At 36.4% G+C, this 13,961-nt stretch overlaps 1 protein-coding gene across 1 annotated transcript; it reads right to left on the reverse strand.

Moving 5' to 3' along the window:
- Positions 1–206: 206 nt before the first annotated feature.
- Positions 207–7,114, reverse strand: LOC148907065 (beta-1,3-galactosyltransferase 5-like). Its single transcript, XM_089036368.1, has one exon. The coding sequence runs from the start codon at positions 6,939–6,941 to the stop codon at positions 5,757–5,759; it is 1,185 nt and encodes a 394-aa protein (XP_088892494.1). The 5' UTR covers positions 6,942–7,114; the 3' UTR covers positions 207–5,756.
- Between the last annotated feature and the right edge of the window lie 6,847 nt (positions 7,115–13,961).

Here is a 13,961-nt window from a genome sequence, read left to right on the forward strand (position 1 = left end):
AAATCACTAATAAACAATTAATGAAATTGGTAAGAAAAAAACAAAACAAAACAAACAAACAAACAAACAAAAAAAAAAAAAAAAAAAATTAAAAAAAAGAAAAAAAAGAAAAGGAAAAAAAAACCAACTATAAAACTATAATTATTTCCTTGTTAGAAATATAATTAATTTATGAAGGTGCAATTAATAATATAAACTGAAGGCTATTTGAATTGAAAAATAATAGTTTATTTATAGACTGATCATAATAATGTCGTGAAACTTTCAATTTACTTATACATAATAGATTCATCGATCATGAGAATGTAAATCTTGTTATTTTCTTCTGCATACTAAGGAGGGTCCTTTTTGCATCTTTTGATTCTTTAAATGATATTTCAAGACTGTTCCATTCCTTACTACTAAGGTTCATAAAAGACCAAACAGATAATTATTGAAATAATTTATATCATTTGTCACAAGCTGAAAGGAACCCAGAAAGGAAAACCCCAGCCTTGTCGCTGTTTGGTATAAAACCCATGACCTTCCGGATACTGGTCGAATGCTCTATAAAGCACTAAGGGTACAGAAAAAAAATGTTATTAGCAGTCACTTACTGGCTTCATTATGGCATACGACTTGCACATTGCCAGGCTTAATACGCCCAGATTCAGTTCAGAATCCTAACATTATATCATTTGATGAAATGCATTTGTTTCCTAGGAATTTCCTAGGAAATTAGGTACGTCAATGTTCTTTCGTTTGTTACTAGGTAAAAGGAATTCAATGGTTACTAGTTCATCAGACCGGTATCCGAAAGGTAATGAGTTCAATTCTAATTTATTTTCCTGCTGTACTGAGTTTCTTTCAGCTACAGTGACAAATAATGAATTGTTTCTATACTTACTTTCCTAGCTATAAATAGAGTGGTTTTCACCCGGGGGATGGGGTTCAAAAACCCGTGAAATAAAGTGTAATAACTAAGGTGTAATAAATTGCAATACACCGAAAACACAAAAGAAAATCAAAAGAAAATGTGGACAATAAAGTGTATTAAATTGTAATACGCTAAAGTGTATTCAACGGGTTTTTGAAAACCACTCTAAATACATTTTCAAATCTATTTTTAATCATTTCACAACCTGTGAAATTTTTAAGTGATATGTAAATTCGTTGATATGTAAATTCCTTTCATTACTGCCGCTGACGAGGCTGAAGTTGAGTAGCGGGATCTGTGAAATGGCCTATTACATGAGCTCTATTTATAGTTATTCTATGACAGGTGTCAGTCTCTAATCAATGTGAATCATGATATTGGCTAAAGAATAAGTAAATTCCTTAGCACGATATTCTATTGATGAGTAATACAAGCGAAAATCTTGGAATTAAACATAGCTTAAACTAAAGTGAATATATGAATATATTATAAACGTATAGAAAAGGTTACAAGGAATGTTCCCTCATAAGATTTAAAAGAATAGTGCTAAAATAACTAAGCAAAGGGATAAAAAGTTAGTAGGGTGTAACCAGAGGTACAAATGCTAATGGAGCAGCAAAGAGGTCTACTTGTGAATTCCAAGCATACCATTATCTAAACTTGTGCGCTGATGGTAGCCTTACTGAAATCTTATATCGATACTTTTATATAGCTAATATAAAACTCTTTATCTTGTTTTCATAAGATAAGTAATAGTAATTAGAAAACTCATGTCTTGCTTAGTTTGTCTGTAAAAATATTCATTTTCTCTCTCATAACAGTACTACTATTACACAATCCATTCCTGCTGTATAGATAACCTAGTATACCTAGCTGGCTTTACTGCTTTACAATTACAAACACAATGCAACAAAGACTGTCAAGAAACGCAGCTAATGCTCAGCCTGAAGTTCTATACTGATGATGTAATTGAATTACAGCAATATTCCTCTGATCATCGTACATAACTTTCAAACAAAATAAGATTACTGACACTGATAGGGCAAAGTGTAGAAAAGTCAATTCTGTCATAAGATATCACAAGCCATGATTTGCTAATGTTGTACTACTACCTCATTGAGAGGGAAATGAAAATAGATTTATAGGCACAAATGAAATATTTACCTCTAACTTCAATGAACCTAATGTACAAGCTCTAGTAGAATAAAACTGATAGAATTTTGAAACTAGGCCCTCCCTAGAGTCAGCCATTGGTAAACACCAAAGCATTTGCCATCACTCTGGGACAGGAAATCCATAACAACTTCGATTATGAAAAAGGTCCTCTCTGTGAAATATCCATGGTGTAATGGAGTTCACATCCAGTGAAAGGGCCTTTTTGATTATGAAAGAGGTCCTTTCTGTGAAATATCCATGGTGTAATGGAGTTCACATCCAGTGAAAGGACTCTTATGATTTTATAAATGATATCAAAAAAATCATGTAACTTTACATTCTGAGTTAAAAGCAGCTGCTATCATCACTTTAACTCACAATCGAAAGCTGTTCAAAATTCATCTTAGGATAACAATGGACAACAAGCCTGCAGAAATTTCTGGTTGAGAATGTGTAGAATCGCACGCTTAATCAAAACAATATACCACACGGTCACAATTTTGTTTAGACTGCAAACTCCTATGAACCTTGAATTGCCTTAAGCTTTCTTAATGCCGCACGTTTTATAAAAACGTTTCGTGAAAATGTGGTTATATTGTTATTATATACAAAAGAGATGAAGATGTTTTTATAATAATAACAACAATACGATAATTTATTGCATTATTCATTTACGACATAGTAATTAGATAGATAACGATAAAGTTAGCTATCTATAATGAAAGAAAGTGCTAGAATGATATTTTTGTTATTTTGTTATACTTGTTAAATAAACCCAAATTGAACAACAACAATATATTTAGAACTGATTAAACAGAATTTCTTACAAACACATGTTAAAAATGAACAATGACATAATTGCAGACAGAATGATTTTAACAATCCACAATGACGTTGCAGACAGATAAATTCATTGATGGTCAACTGGGATCTATTGATAGTGACGGAGGTAAAAGCAACCAAAAACCTACTATTATCTATGTTTTAAATTTGATGATGTTAAAGCTGGCAACACTTTCATAGAAAAGATTAGCTAGTAGCCTCTTTGTGAGAGAGATATTGATGCCTGTTCAAGCAAAAATTAAAGTTCACAAAAATTAGAATTCACAAAGCATAAGGCTCAATATCACTGGACAATCTAGTCATTAGCTTTGAGTTGGTAAAAGAGATGATTTTAATAAAGTCAGGTACCTACTTCGTTTGCACATGACTTCATACACCAAGAAAATATTATTTTCAAATGAGTAGCAATGTACAAATATTCAGGTCGTTTTGACCTTTTGTTTCCGAGTTGTGCAAATTTGATTTTCTAATCGTTATCCTCCCCTTACGCTGATTACGTGTCTGAAAATTCAAAGAGAAGAAAATATCTTTTTTTTCGCCAAATCAAACGTTTTACTGTTGTACAAATTTGTAAATTCGATTTATACATGTTCAACGTGAGTTGTTGACTGAATTGTTTTCATAAAGTTTTTTTTTTTGAAATTTTGAATTGGATTATTTTCTTTTTTTTTTTTAAATTTTGGCCGCCACCTTTACACTAAAAAATCGGTAACTTCGTTCGCTCGTAGCTAGTTTCAGAAATGCTCTAATGCTCCATTTTTTTGCTCACTAGAGCGTTATTATTATATAGCTCTACATGGCCATAAGGATTGTTTTTGTTTGGCACCAAAAACAATATTTAGCACCTGTAAAATACACGTGGTTGCAAACGAAGAATTCATGTTCTGGGAGAAATTCAACAAGTGTCAAAGCAGATTTTATAGTACAGTACAGGAAGGGAAAATGAAAGGCTAAGAAACACTTCCTCGCTTATCACTGAAAACAGTACCCTTCAGGACAATACTTACATTACTTACTATATGTCTTATTAGATCCCCGAAAAACATAATATCGATATTAAGTATGATAATACAAACATTTGCAATAGATACTTAAGTAAGTAATGTTCAGAGTTACACGTTAAGATTAACACATGACAGAGTCAAATGACAGAGTCATATATTAAGTTTAGCAGAGACCCAACCTCTAACTTTGTGGCAATCATACGATGACAGGAAAGATCATCCCACTGACAGATTCTGCAGTTTAGCAATCTGTACAAGAAACACTGTAGTCTAATAAGGGGGTTCGGACTGGTACAACTGTGACGATAATTGAAGCCCCTCAAGAGTTAAAATATAATAATCTAATGGCAGCGCTTTTCAAGGATTTGTAAGGTTTAGTATAGAAGATAGAAATGACATAATCCTTTATATTTTAGGCTTTTCTTTTAAGTCTTTCTATTGTTAGAGTTTCATAAATATGGAACAATATTTCGTAAGCAAGTTCAGTTGTTTTGGAGTCAGTTGTTCTGTTCAACGAAAGATCGTACAAGGGCTGTGAGGAGCAGGAGCAGGATATAAGGAACCGCGTCAACTATTCAAAGACAGGATAGTGGGTTAACAGATACAGAAGAAATTGTTGGTGGAAGTTAAACGGCAGCAAACGTTTGGGTGAGCAGTTATTGAACATTGAACATTGAGCATCGAACCAGAACTCTGAATCAAGTATAATAAGTTAGTATAATAAGTTAGTATAATAAGTTAGTATAATAAGTTAGTATAATAAGTTAGTATAATAAGTTAGTATAATAAGTTAGTATAATAAGTTTCTAGTTTAGCGCTTTATTTAAGTTTATCGTTTATCGTTAAGGTTCGTTTTCATAATAAATGCTGTCATTAGAATATTACTTCTGTGTTTCCCTCATTTTCCCTGGGAAGGAAGGCGCAATACTAAGTAAAAAACAGTACTGGTCTGAACGGCGTCACAACAACCTGATATAGTTAAATTACGTTTTGAAAACAAATTATGCATACGTAAAAGCAGTAGCCTAAAGCTTTCAACGATTCGGCGCGTCACTATTCACGGTTGTTATATTTTATTACTCCTTCTTTTAACGAAGCCTTCTTTCATTTGGAGAGGATTTTTGGTTTTCATCTAATGCTCAAAGAAGCAATAAAATCGATCGATTTTTGAACTTCTTATCGAGCGAATTCTCCAGTTTGATCAGACAGATCAGCTTCATTTCAGTTGTAGTCATGTTGATAGCGAAAATACAGTTGGCGAACATAAACTCAGATATACGAGAAGGAATCAATCGATTGAGAACCGGAACTAAAAACAGATCCAAAATTGCAAATAGTGATGGAGCCTTCAACGACACATATAAAAAGGACGTAAAAGAACCACTGAGGCCGTAAAGCAACCCTGCCAATGTTTACAGCCAATGCCTATGAACTCATACTAACCACCTCTCATGATTGTAAGTGCCTTTGACTAGTTACTTAATGAGAGAGGGCTCTATATAAATCATATTATATCACGTCATATTTTAGTTTGAGCACGAAACGAAAAACAGTCATCGAAATCACCATAGATGAAGCAAAACAAGCAGAACAAACTTCAATTAGGTTTAGTTTAGTATGTCTGTCACAACATTAAAGATGCAGTTATAAACTAATGCAGTGCCATGTACAAACGAAAAAAACATAAATTATGTATGAAAAAGGTCACGAAATAGGAAGCGGTGTGGCTAGAGTACAATACGAAACTAAAATAAACGTAATTATATCAGTGGCTATGCAGCAAAAGTTTAAGAAGAAGAAGAAATGTATTTTTTACCATAATTTACACGTCAACCGTCCTAATTCCTATTAAGAGAATGTTCAATCTTCCCATATCTTGCATGTATATACTTGATAGCTTCATCAGTTAAACTATCTCCTAAACAAATGACCCCTGAAAGGCTTTGGTCGTTCCATTGGCGAACAGAACGGGACAAAGATCTATCCCACACGAAGAGCTTACCTCCTATATCAAAGGGCTGTACTCCAGCTCGCTTAGCTAGTAATCCAAGATAGGCATCTTCAACCTGAAACTTACGAACTGACTTGGACAATTCTAAAAACTTATCCAGCAAGTTTCCTGAAAACATATAACACGGTCCAGCGCAGTAGTTCGGAAATACCTTTTCGTTATACTCAGATTCACTAACATAATGCTGGTGTTTCGGATCTCTCGCTATATAGGCTCTATAGTGCACATACCCTGCATAAAGTGTACGCGGCACCTTTGCATCCGTTAACCATGAGTTGAGCCTTGGCAGGCGGACATATATATCCTCATCTACCTTTAGAATGTATTTTGCACGATACGAAAGAGCCCATTCAAACGCAAACCATACTTTAGAGATGATATTTCTGTAAGACTCAATGCACGGAACTCGAAGTATGTCTCCATACTTTGTAGCCTCTTCTTCCACTGCGCTGTCTTGCTTGGAGTCTCCTGTTATTCCTAGCATAAACACGACATGAGACGTGAAGTTCGTAGCATTCATGCTTTGAATTAGTAGAGTTTGAGCAGCCTTCGCCCAAGTATTTCGAATGAGTTCTCTCCTCTCGAGAGATTTAGGAACCGTCGTTACCAAAACGAGCAGAAAGATATCTCCTTTGCCTTGATCAATGGCTGGTGTAATAATCCTGCTATCAAGGGAAAAATTTGAAAACCTTTCCTCTTCAATTGACATATTTGCTGTAGTGAGGATAACTGAAGGTCTATAGTTAATATTGAGAGCGAGTTCCTTTTCAGATTCATTGAACCCACTAAGATGTCGAGCTTCGGTCTCGACTACCTCGGAGTCATTTCTCCTCAAACGAAAACGATTATTCAATTTCCAGTCTTTGTTTTTGACGTAAAAAAGGAATATGAATGCCTGTAGAAAAGTTAAAGCTAGCAATATAAAGAAAACGACCTTCTTCTGTACCATTTCTTCTTTACGTGTCGTATCTTGGCAGCCAAACAGACGAATTTTGCGTTCGTGAGCAAGCATTCAATGTTGGCCAATGAGCGCGCTCAAACGGATATTAAGGATTGGCCTGAAGGCTTTTACTCAAAAAGTCACGAACAGACGAACGTGTTTTGTGGTATACTATTTTAACGAACATTCATCTAAGTTTAGTTCGCCTTAGATCGTAAATATCAAGATTCATCAGACAATCTCGAAAAATCGGATTTATTCACCTGAAATAAACCTTTTCGTTTCGTATGCAAATTGCCTATTTGATATTCGAAAATCGTTCTTTCGTGACTAAACATTTAAATATTACGTGTGGAAGAATCAACTTCATCCCAAGAATAGCACCACGTACGTGCACATGATCTGAAATGTGCACAACAAACAACGAATCTAAAAGGTTCTATTAATAGTAAACACCTTTAGTGAAGTGTTTTCAAAAATTTTTTAAAAATTTTCAAAAATCTTTATGAAAATTTGTGTTTTTCTGCCATCGGTTCTGGCTTTAGTTCGGGAGAGAAAATTTTCTCGCCGAACAAAGTACCTGCCGCTTAGGAGGGGAAGAAAAACAATCCATTCTGGCATGGTTGAGAGAAGCCTTTACAGCCATTCTCAATCACACCCGCCGCTCTAGCGATTGTTTCTGTCGCCACGAAGAAGCTTTTGGTAAACGTCAATCAAGGCGTTTCCATGACATTCTATAGGCACGTGCCCTTATCGCTTTGTGTTTTCCGACAATTTCATGGAAACGCCTTGTGATTGACGTCCACCAAAAGCTTCTTCGTCGCGACAGAAACAATCTGGCTAGAGGGCGCGTGTGATTGAGAATGGCTGTAAATAGGGAAAGCTAAGCAGTGAGTTGGTCTTCGAGAGGAGCTTTATACGAGAGCACTTGCACTATTCGAAGACAGAGTAGAGTGGGTTAATCTGCAGCGTTACGTGGAGAAGAGAAAAGGAGAGAATTGGACAGTAGTGTAGTAAAGTGTCTTGGAGCAAGCAAAATAGAGCAAGCAAGCAAGCATGGCTTTGGAAAAATTTGTTTGGAGCAACTAAGATTTTTTGAGCTGACATTGAACTTGAACATTTAGCACTAGTTGTTTTGAATTTAGGAAATTAGAATTTACAGAATAGCAGTAAGTTCTTAAATAAATGCTGCCATTAGTGTATTTTTTCGGTTTTCGTGACACCTTGAAAATTTTTAAAACGTGAAAAAAGCGAAAGTGAAGCCTTTTACAGGGGTTGATATTTCGTTAATTCATTCCTCGGAGTCCACCTTTAAGGTTGGCCTAAACGTCTGATCAGAAAACTATCCGTTCATCCTCCGGTGAAGTACGGTTTGTGCTTCACACGAGCACATGCAAGTACAAGTAGGCTTTGTGCACGAGGGAACGAGTATTTACCACCCAAATAAACAGCTTAAAGGTAACGCATCGGAGGACAAAATTAAAAACATTTTAGACAATTGTACTAAGTATTAAAATTTATCTTGAAACGGTATTTGACAATGCTCTAGGGAAAAAAACATACAAATTGTAGTTCACAGCTACTAAATGGAGCAAATTAAACGGCTGAAGTCAGCCATGAACGCCATAGGAAGCCAATTATACCATCACCCAATCCACGAACTGAGAGTCTCGGAAGCTTTTGATGTGAAGACAAGCATGGCGTCCTTTCGTTTATACGTGTTCATTCACCGGGATAACAATTTGGTGATTTATTCTACATCAAAAAATGTATGAACGAGCTGTATTTCCTTAAAACCTTTCTAATAATAAAACTAAATTCCAAGTATACAAGAGTGAAGAATGCGAAAATATCTATATATTTTGGTTTAAACTGACATGTGGCGTAAACAATAGCTATGATACGCAAACAGTCGATTCCATTGCTACGCATGCGTAGTGGTTTAAGATTGAATTTTTAATGAATTACACACTAGTTGCATCCGTACTGAAGTCTCAATGTATTGAAGATTGAAAGCTTTAAAATGATTCAATGAAAATGAAACTTTGACATCTTGTTGCATATATATTGCAGTGAATTAAATTGGCTAAATTAAAAAAAAATCATCGAGTAGATTGGAATTTACGAGCATGTTAATTAACATCACACAATACCCCAAAAATACGGCTCATAGCCCAGTTAAATCGACCTAATATTTTGAAATATCAAATGGTACGATTTCATACGATTTTTGCCCAATATTCCAAAGTTATTTACCAACTTCTTTAGATAAAATTATTAGGAACTCAAAAATGAGTACATAAACTACTTAGTTCCACAAAGTTACTAACATGTTTTGTTTCTGTACATTTTTTATACTTCAAAACTTCAATATGAAATTTCAAATTTTCTGAACCTTGAGCAATTACTTATTCTCCAACGTTTCAAAAGCAATTTAATATATTTATTTAGGCACTGCCTAAAAGCGGAGCTCCCGATACGGAAGTCACAGGAAGAACAATTTGAATGAAACTGAAAGGTAAAAATAAGATCGGGGAAAAAATCTTCAATTATTTTTTATTCGAGATGAAGATAATGTCTCCCATAATAAAAACCATGCAGTGAAATCGAATCGAAATGCACTACATTGTTTTGTTTTGTTTTGTTTTGTTTTGTTTTTTTTTTGCGCGAGTATACTCTCCCACTTAGGAATTTTGCACACAACTCACCACCACCCCCAGGGGCTAGTTTTGTTCTTGGAAGATTCTTCGACAAAGTTTTCCAAGGCCGACAGTTTTAGGCTTTGAATCTCTTTTACTTAAAAAAAAAACACACACACACAAAAAAAACAAAAACGAAAAAAAACAAAAAAAAAAAAAAACAAAAAAAAAAAAAAACGAGAGATAGCTACAGACAATCCAATCCAATATCAAGTTTAGTGAAATTTACCTTGGATGTCTTTCATTAAAATCGAAAATCTGGAGATTCAGGACAAATCAAGACCAAAAAACAGACTTGAAAACTGGTTAAGGTGAGCCAGAAAATACACGAAGTTTACAGTTAAACTTGACAAGAACAACTGAGGCAAAATGGAAAATAATGCAAAAGGCAATGCAAAATACAAAATGATTAATTTCTTGTCAGTAAATTGGCGTTTGTAAATGATATGTTTTTGAATATTTTTTAGCTTTTTAAAGTGAAAGTCTAGGTCTATACAATAGAATCTCTCAACAACACAAATTTAAGCTCATTTTTATAATCATACTTGCTCGAACAGCTTGATAAACAGTTGAATATTTAGTGTAAATTTATATTTCATTCAATAATTAAATAAATTATCTGTAGAAAGATATAAAATTATTGAATGAAAGTCTTCTTTGTTTTGCCGATGGGACTTCGGGATATAGGAGGTGAACAAAGCTGCATTTTTCTTGAATGAAATATATACGATAGTTGGTTAAAAATAACCGAATTGTTAAAGATTTACAAAGCTACATAAAGGACGAATATTTGTTGTAATGTGCTCTTCATGTTATATTTCATCCAGCATTAAAATAAATTAAGCTTTTTGGTCTATAACTTGTCCTAAAGCGATTTTTTCTTTGCATTTGAGAGCCGCATTTCAGTGTGAGTAGTTTTGCTTTGACATCGGCAAGCGGGATTCCTGTGTTGTGTACACGGACGGACGGACGGACGGACGGACGGATGGACGGATGGACGGAAGTGACGTCAGCCAAGCCGCGCGGGAGCTCCGCTAAAAACTTACGTCAAAAAATGGAGAAAATAGGCAATAAAGTAAACGCACCAACGCTTAACAGCGATCTTATATTAATTCCAATTTCAGTCACTGAATATAAAACACGCTCATTCGAAAATTTTATCTTTCTCTTGAAACCTCTAAAAAAATCGTTTTAGTATTGGACTGCTTGCGCCCGCATATTTGCAATTTGAAGTTGCATGGTAGCACGCGGATAAAACCCCATGGAGCAAGACATCATGGAGCAACCTTAAAGCTACCAGTATTCACGGCCATACTTTAGCACCTCCTACCTCATTGTTCTTTTGCAATTGTGTTGTAGTCTTTGAATATTAGTATTTCATATTGTTTAAAATTAGTACTTTTAATAACAAAAACCAGTTTCCTTGATAGCTTGTTGTATCTTTTGATGTTTTGCTGATTTTAAAGCCAGTTTGGTGCTTTTTTTAAGGCCCGTTTACGCAATCGATTTTATCGGCGAGTTGTAGCGTGATTTCCACTACGATTCTTGCGGCGGAACACGTGCGATTATAAAGCGCTTGTGTAAGCTACCGGCGATTTTTAGGTGATTTGAGTGGGGGATTTTCGCGCGATCTGCTGCGATTTTGTAAAAAATTTATTTCTGATCAGCGGTTTCTGCAATGGGCATGCGTACTTTCGTATATGGCATGTATACAATATGGCTGACTGCAACAAGCAGTATGAAGTTTCAATCTTTCTCAATTTGTCATCGAAAGTGACGATCTTAATGCTCTTTCCCCCCGTCTTATCTAAATTTTCCGCCATTGTTGACATAACAATTCTCCCTTGTAGGGTCCTCCAAGGGTACTTTTAGCTCTTGAAGCAGAAAAAAATCGTATATCATTTTCACCGCCAAAGCAGCCATTCACTAGCCTGCGTTGCAGACGTCCTGCGGGTTTCGGTACGTCTGCAACGGAGGCTAGCCATTCACCTCATACACGCGGTTAAGTTTTGGGAACACGAGTTTTGCCGTGGGTGTGATTAAGCTCACCGGACTGAACTGTTATAACGGAAAAAAGTCGCCGAAGGGGAGGTGGGTGGGGTCAAAAATCCGTCTAGACTGACTGGTACAGCGAACCTGAGCAAATGAGGTGGAAACCTTGGATTTTCTCGCTTAAATAGGCAACTGCCGACCAGGGGGCATTCATAATGCTTCTCGCCTAGGAATCATACCCAGAAAGTCATGCTAACGTTCCGCGCGTACTCGTTTCATGGCTGCTTTAAGGGTGAAAATAGGGGGTTGATTTAGATTGCCCTTCTGGTCCAGCAAGGCAGTAGATGGCCCTCCTGAATGGGTTAACGGTCGACACACGACCAGAATACGAAACGGGGTCGACACAGACCCGATCACGGATCAATTGGCCTTACGATCGACAAACTACCAGACAATAAATTTAGCCGAGCTTAGGGTCGCCACACGACCGAACTACTTAAACACGGTCGACACACGACCGAACAATTAATTTAGCCGAGCTCAGGGTCGCTGTCACAGGGATTTGTGTTCCCCCGAGTTATGTGTTACCCCGAACACTGGGCACTAGTGTTTTCGTGTTACCCCCTCCCCTTCCTTTGAAACATCTTTTGACACGATTCTCTCCCCCAGTTTAACTAAAGGCCAACACACGACCAGACCAACGAAGTATGTAATAGATAACATGCAGGGCTAACTCTCCCGGACAAACCGGGAGTCTCCAGATTTTGGACCGTGTCTCCCGGTCTCCAGATTAGAGTCTCAAATCTCCCGGATAATCGCCGAAGCTGACCATTTCTTGTGAGACTCGACTTTCACAACCATAAAATTCCAATTATTTTGTGTTGGTTGTGTTATTTTACATCGCTAACAAAATCAAAACATTCCTCTATAAATTGTTCTCGCAAACAGGCCATTGTAGTATAAGCGATAATCTGATTGGTCAGAAATAAACCAATCACATCAAATGTTACAAAATGAATGACGTCTTTTCGCGCGCTTTTGTCCGCTATGACGTCATGTCCCTTCCTTATCAATTCACCAGATTTGAATATCTTGGGGGTTGACAGCCCTGAGCATGTCATATATAACCCTTAAAATCTAACTAAGCCGAATCTACTAACGTGCAGGTTTAATAAATACGTAACAACTAATCAATATTATAACCGTAATAACTATGGTACAGCCATGACAAGCGAGTAAAGCGGTGACTACGTGAAAATATTAAAATTTGGGCTAAACAGGCTAAACAGTAAACACAAAGCTTGACTGAACTACTAGGGAAACTAAACCATGCAAACACACACGTGTCGGGGCCGAGGACATGAAAATATCAAACAGAACGAAAAACTAGAGTCCATGGCAAAGTGAACATGGACTCCGAAACCAAAAATGGGGCTGAACTGAACTACGACCAAACACACATGCACGGCCAAATAGATCTTAAAACGATGCCAAGAATCGAGCGAAGCCGTAAACATGACGTGAAACAATCACATAATTACCTCGACGACTGTTGGTACTGGACGACATTGTTGTATAGGGAAGCTTCGGCGACGTTTGTACGAAAAAAAACAAGGAAAAAATCCGTGTAGACTGACTGGTACAGCGAACCTGAGCAAATGCGGTCGGAACCTTGGATTTTCTCACCTAAATAGGCAACTGCCGACCCGGGGGCATTCATAATGCTTCTCACCTAGGAATCACACCCAGAAAGTCATGATAACATTCCGCGCGTACTCGTTTCATGGCTGCTTTAGGGGTGAAAATAGGTGCGTATAAAATCTACAAAGATATAAAAAATAAATACATAGTTCCTATAATAAAATGTGAAGTATTGAAACCAATAATCCTAAGAAATATGTAATTAATTAAATTCTTTCAAAAGAGCTTATTTGAATACACTCAAGTCCTTAAAATTTTTAGTCCTTTCGCTATAGTATTCCGGTCGTCGACCGCTCGAGCCCATTCGATAATGGCCCCACTTTCGATTGCTCGTAGCCGTCAGAAAGGTTTCAATCGACTGCTGGGTTCAGTCGTTGGTTCATTTGTTAGTAGTACGTTTGCATAATGGCGTGATTGACGTCTACTGCCAGACTCCCTTGCACACTTTCTTTTGTTCAGTTCATTACAACCAATTGTCTTACTATTCTCGATGAGGGAATACGAATTTGAATAAGAAAGAAAATTCGCGCAGCATTATGGTATTCGGAGTCAAATTAAATGACGCCATCATGCAAATATCCTATTGAAAGAACTGGTTTTTTTTCCCTTCAGTTTTTTCGTTACGATTAATTTACCGAGAAGCTAAGAGCCGAATAATTTGGTTTTTATCAAGATAGTAAATAACTAATCCAGCATGGTG

The sequence above is a fragment of the Actinia tenebrosa genome, unplaced genomic scaffold (assembly GCF_029948245.1).
Source record: "Actinia tenebrosa isolate PJP-AT-01 unplaced genomic scaffold, QUT_ActTen_1.0 PGA_scaffold4__44_contigs__length_22323623, whole genome shotgun sequence".
NCBI lineage: Eukaryota > Metazoa > Cnidaria > Anthozoa > Actiniaria > Actiniidae > Actinia > Actinia tenebrosa.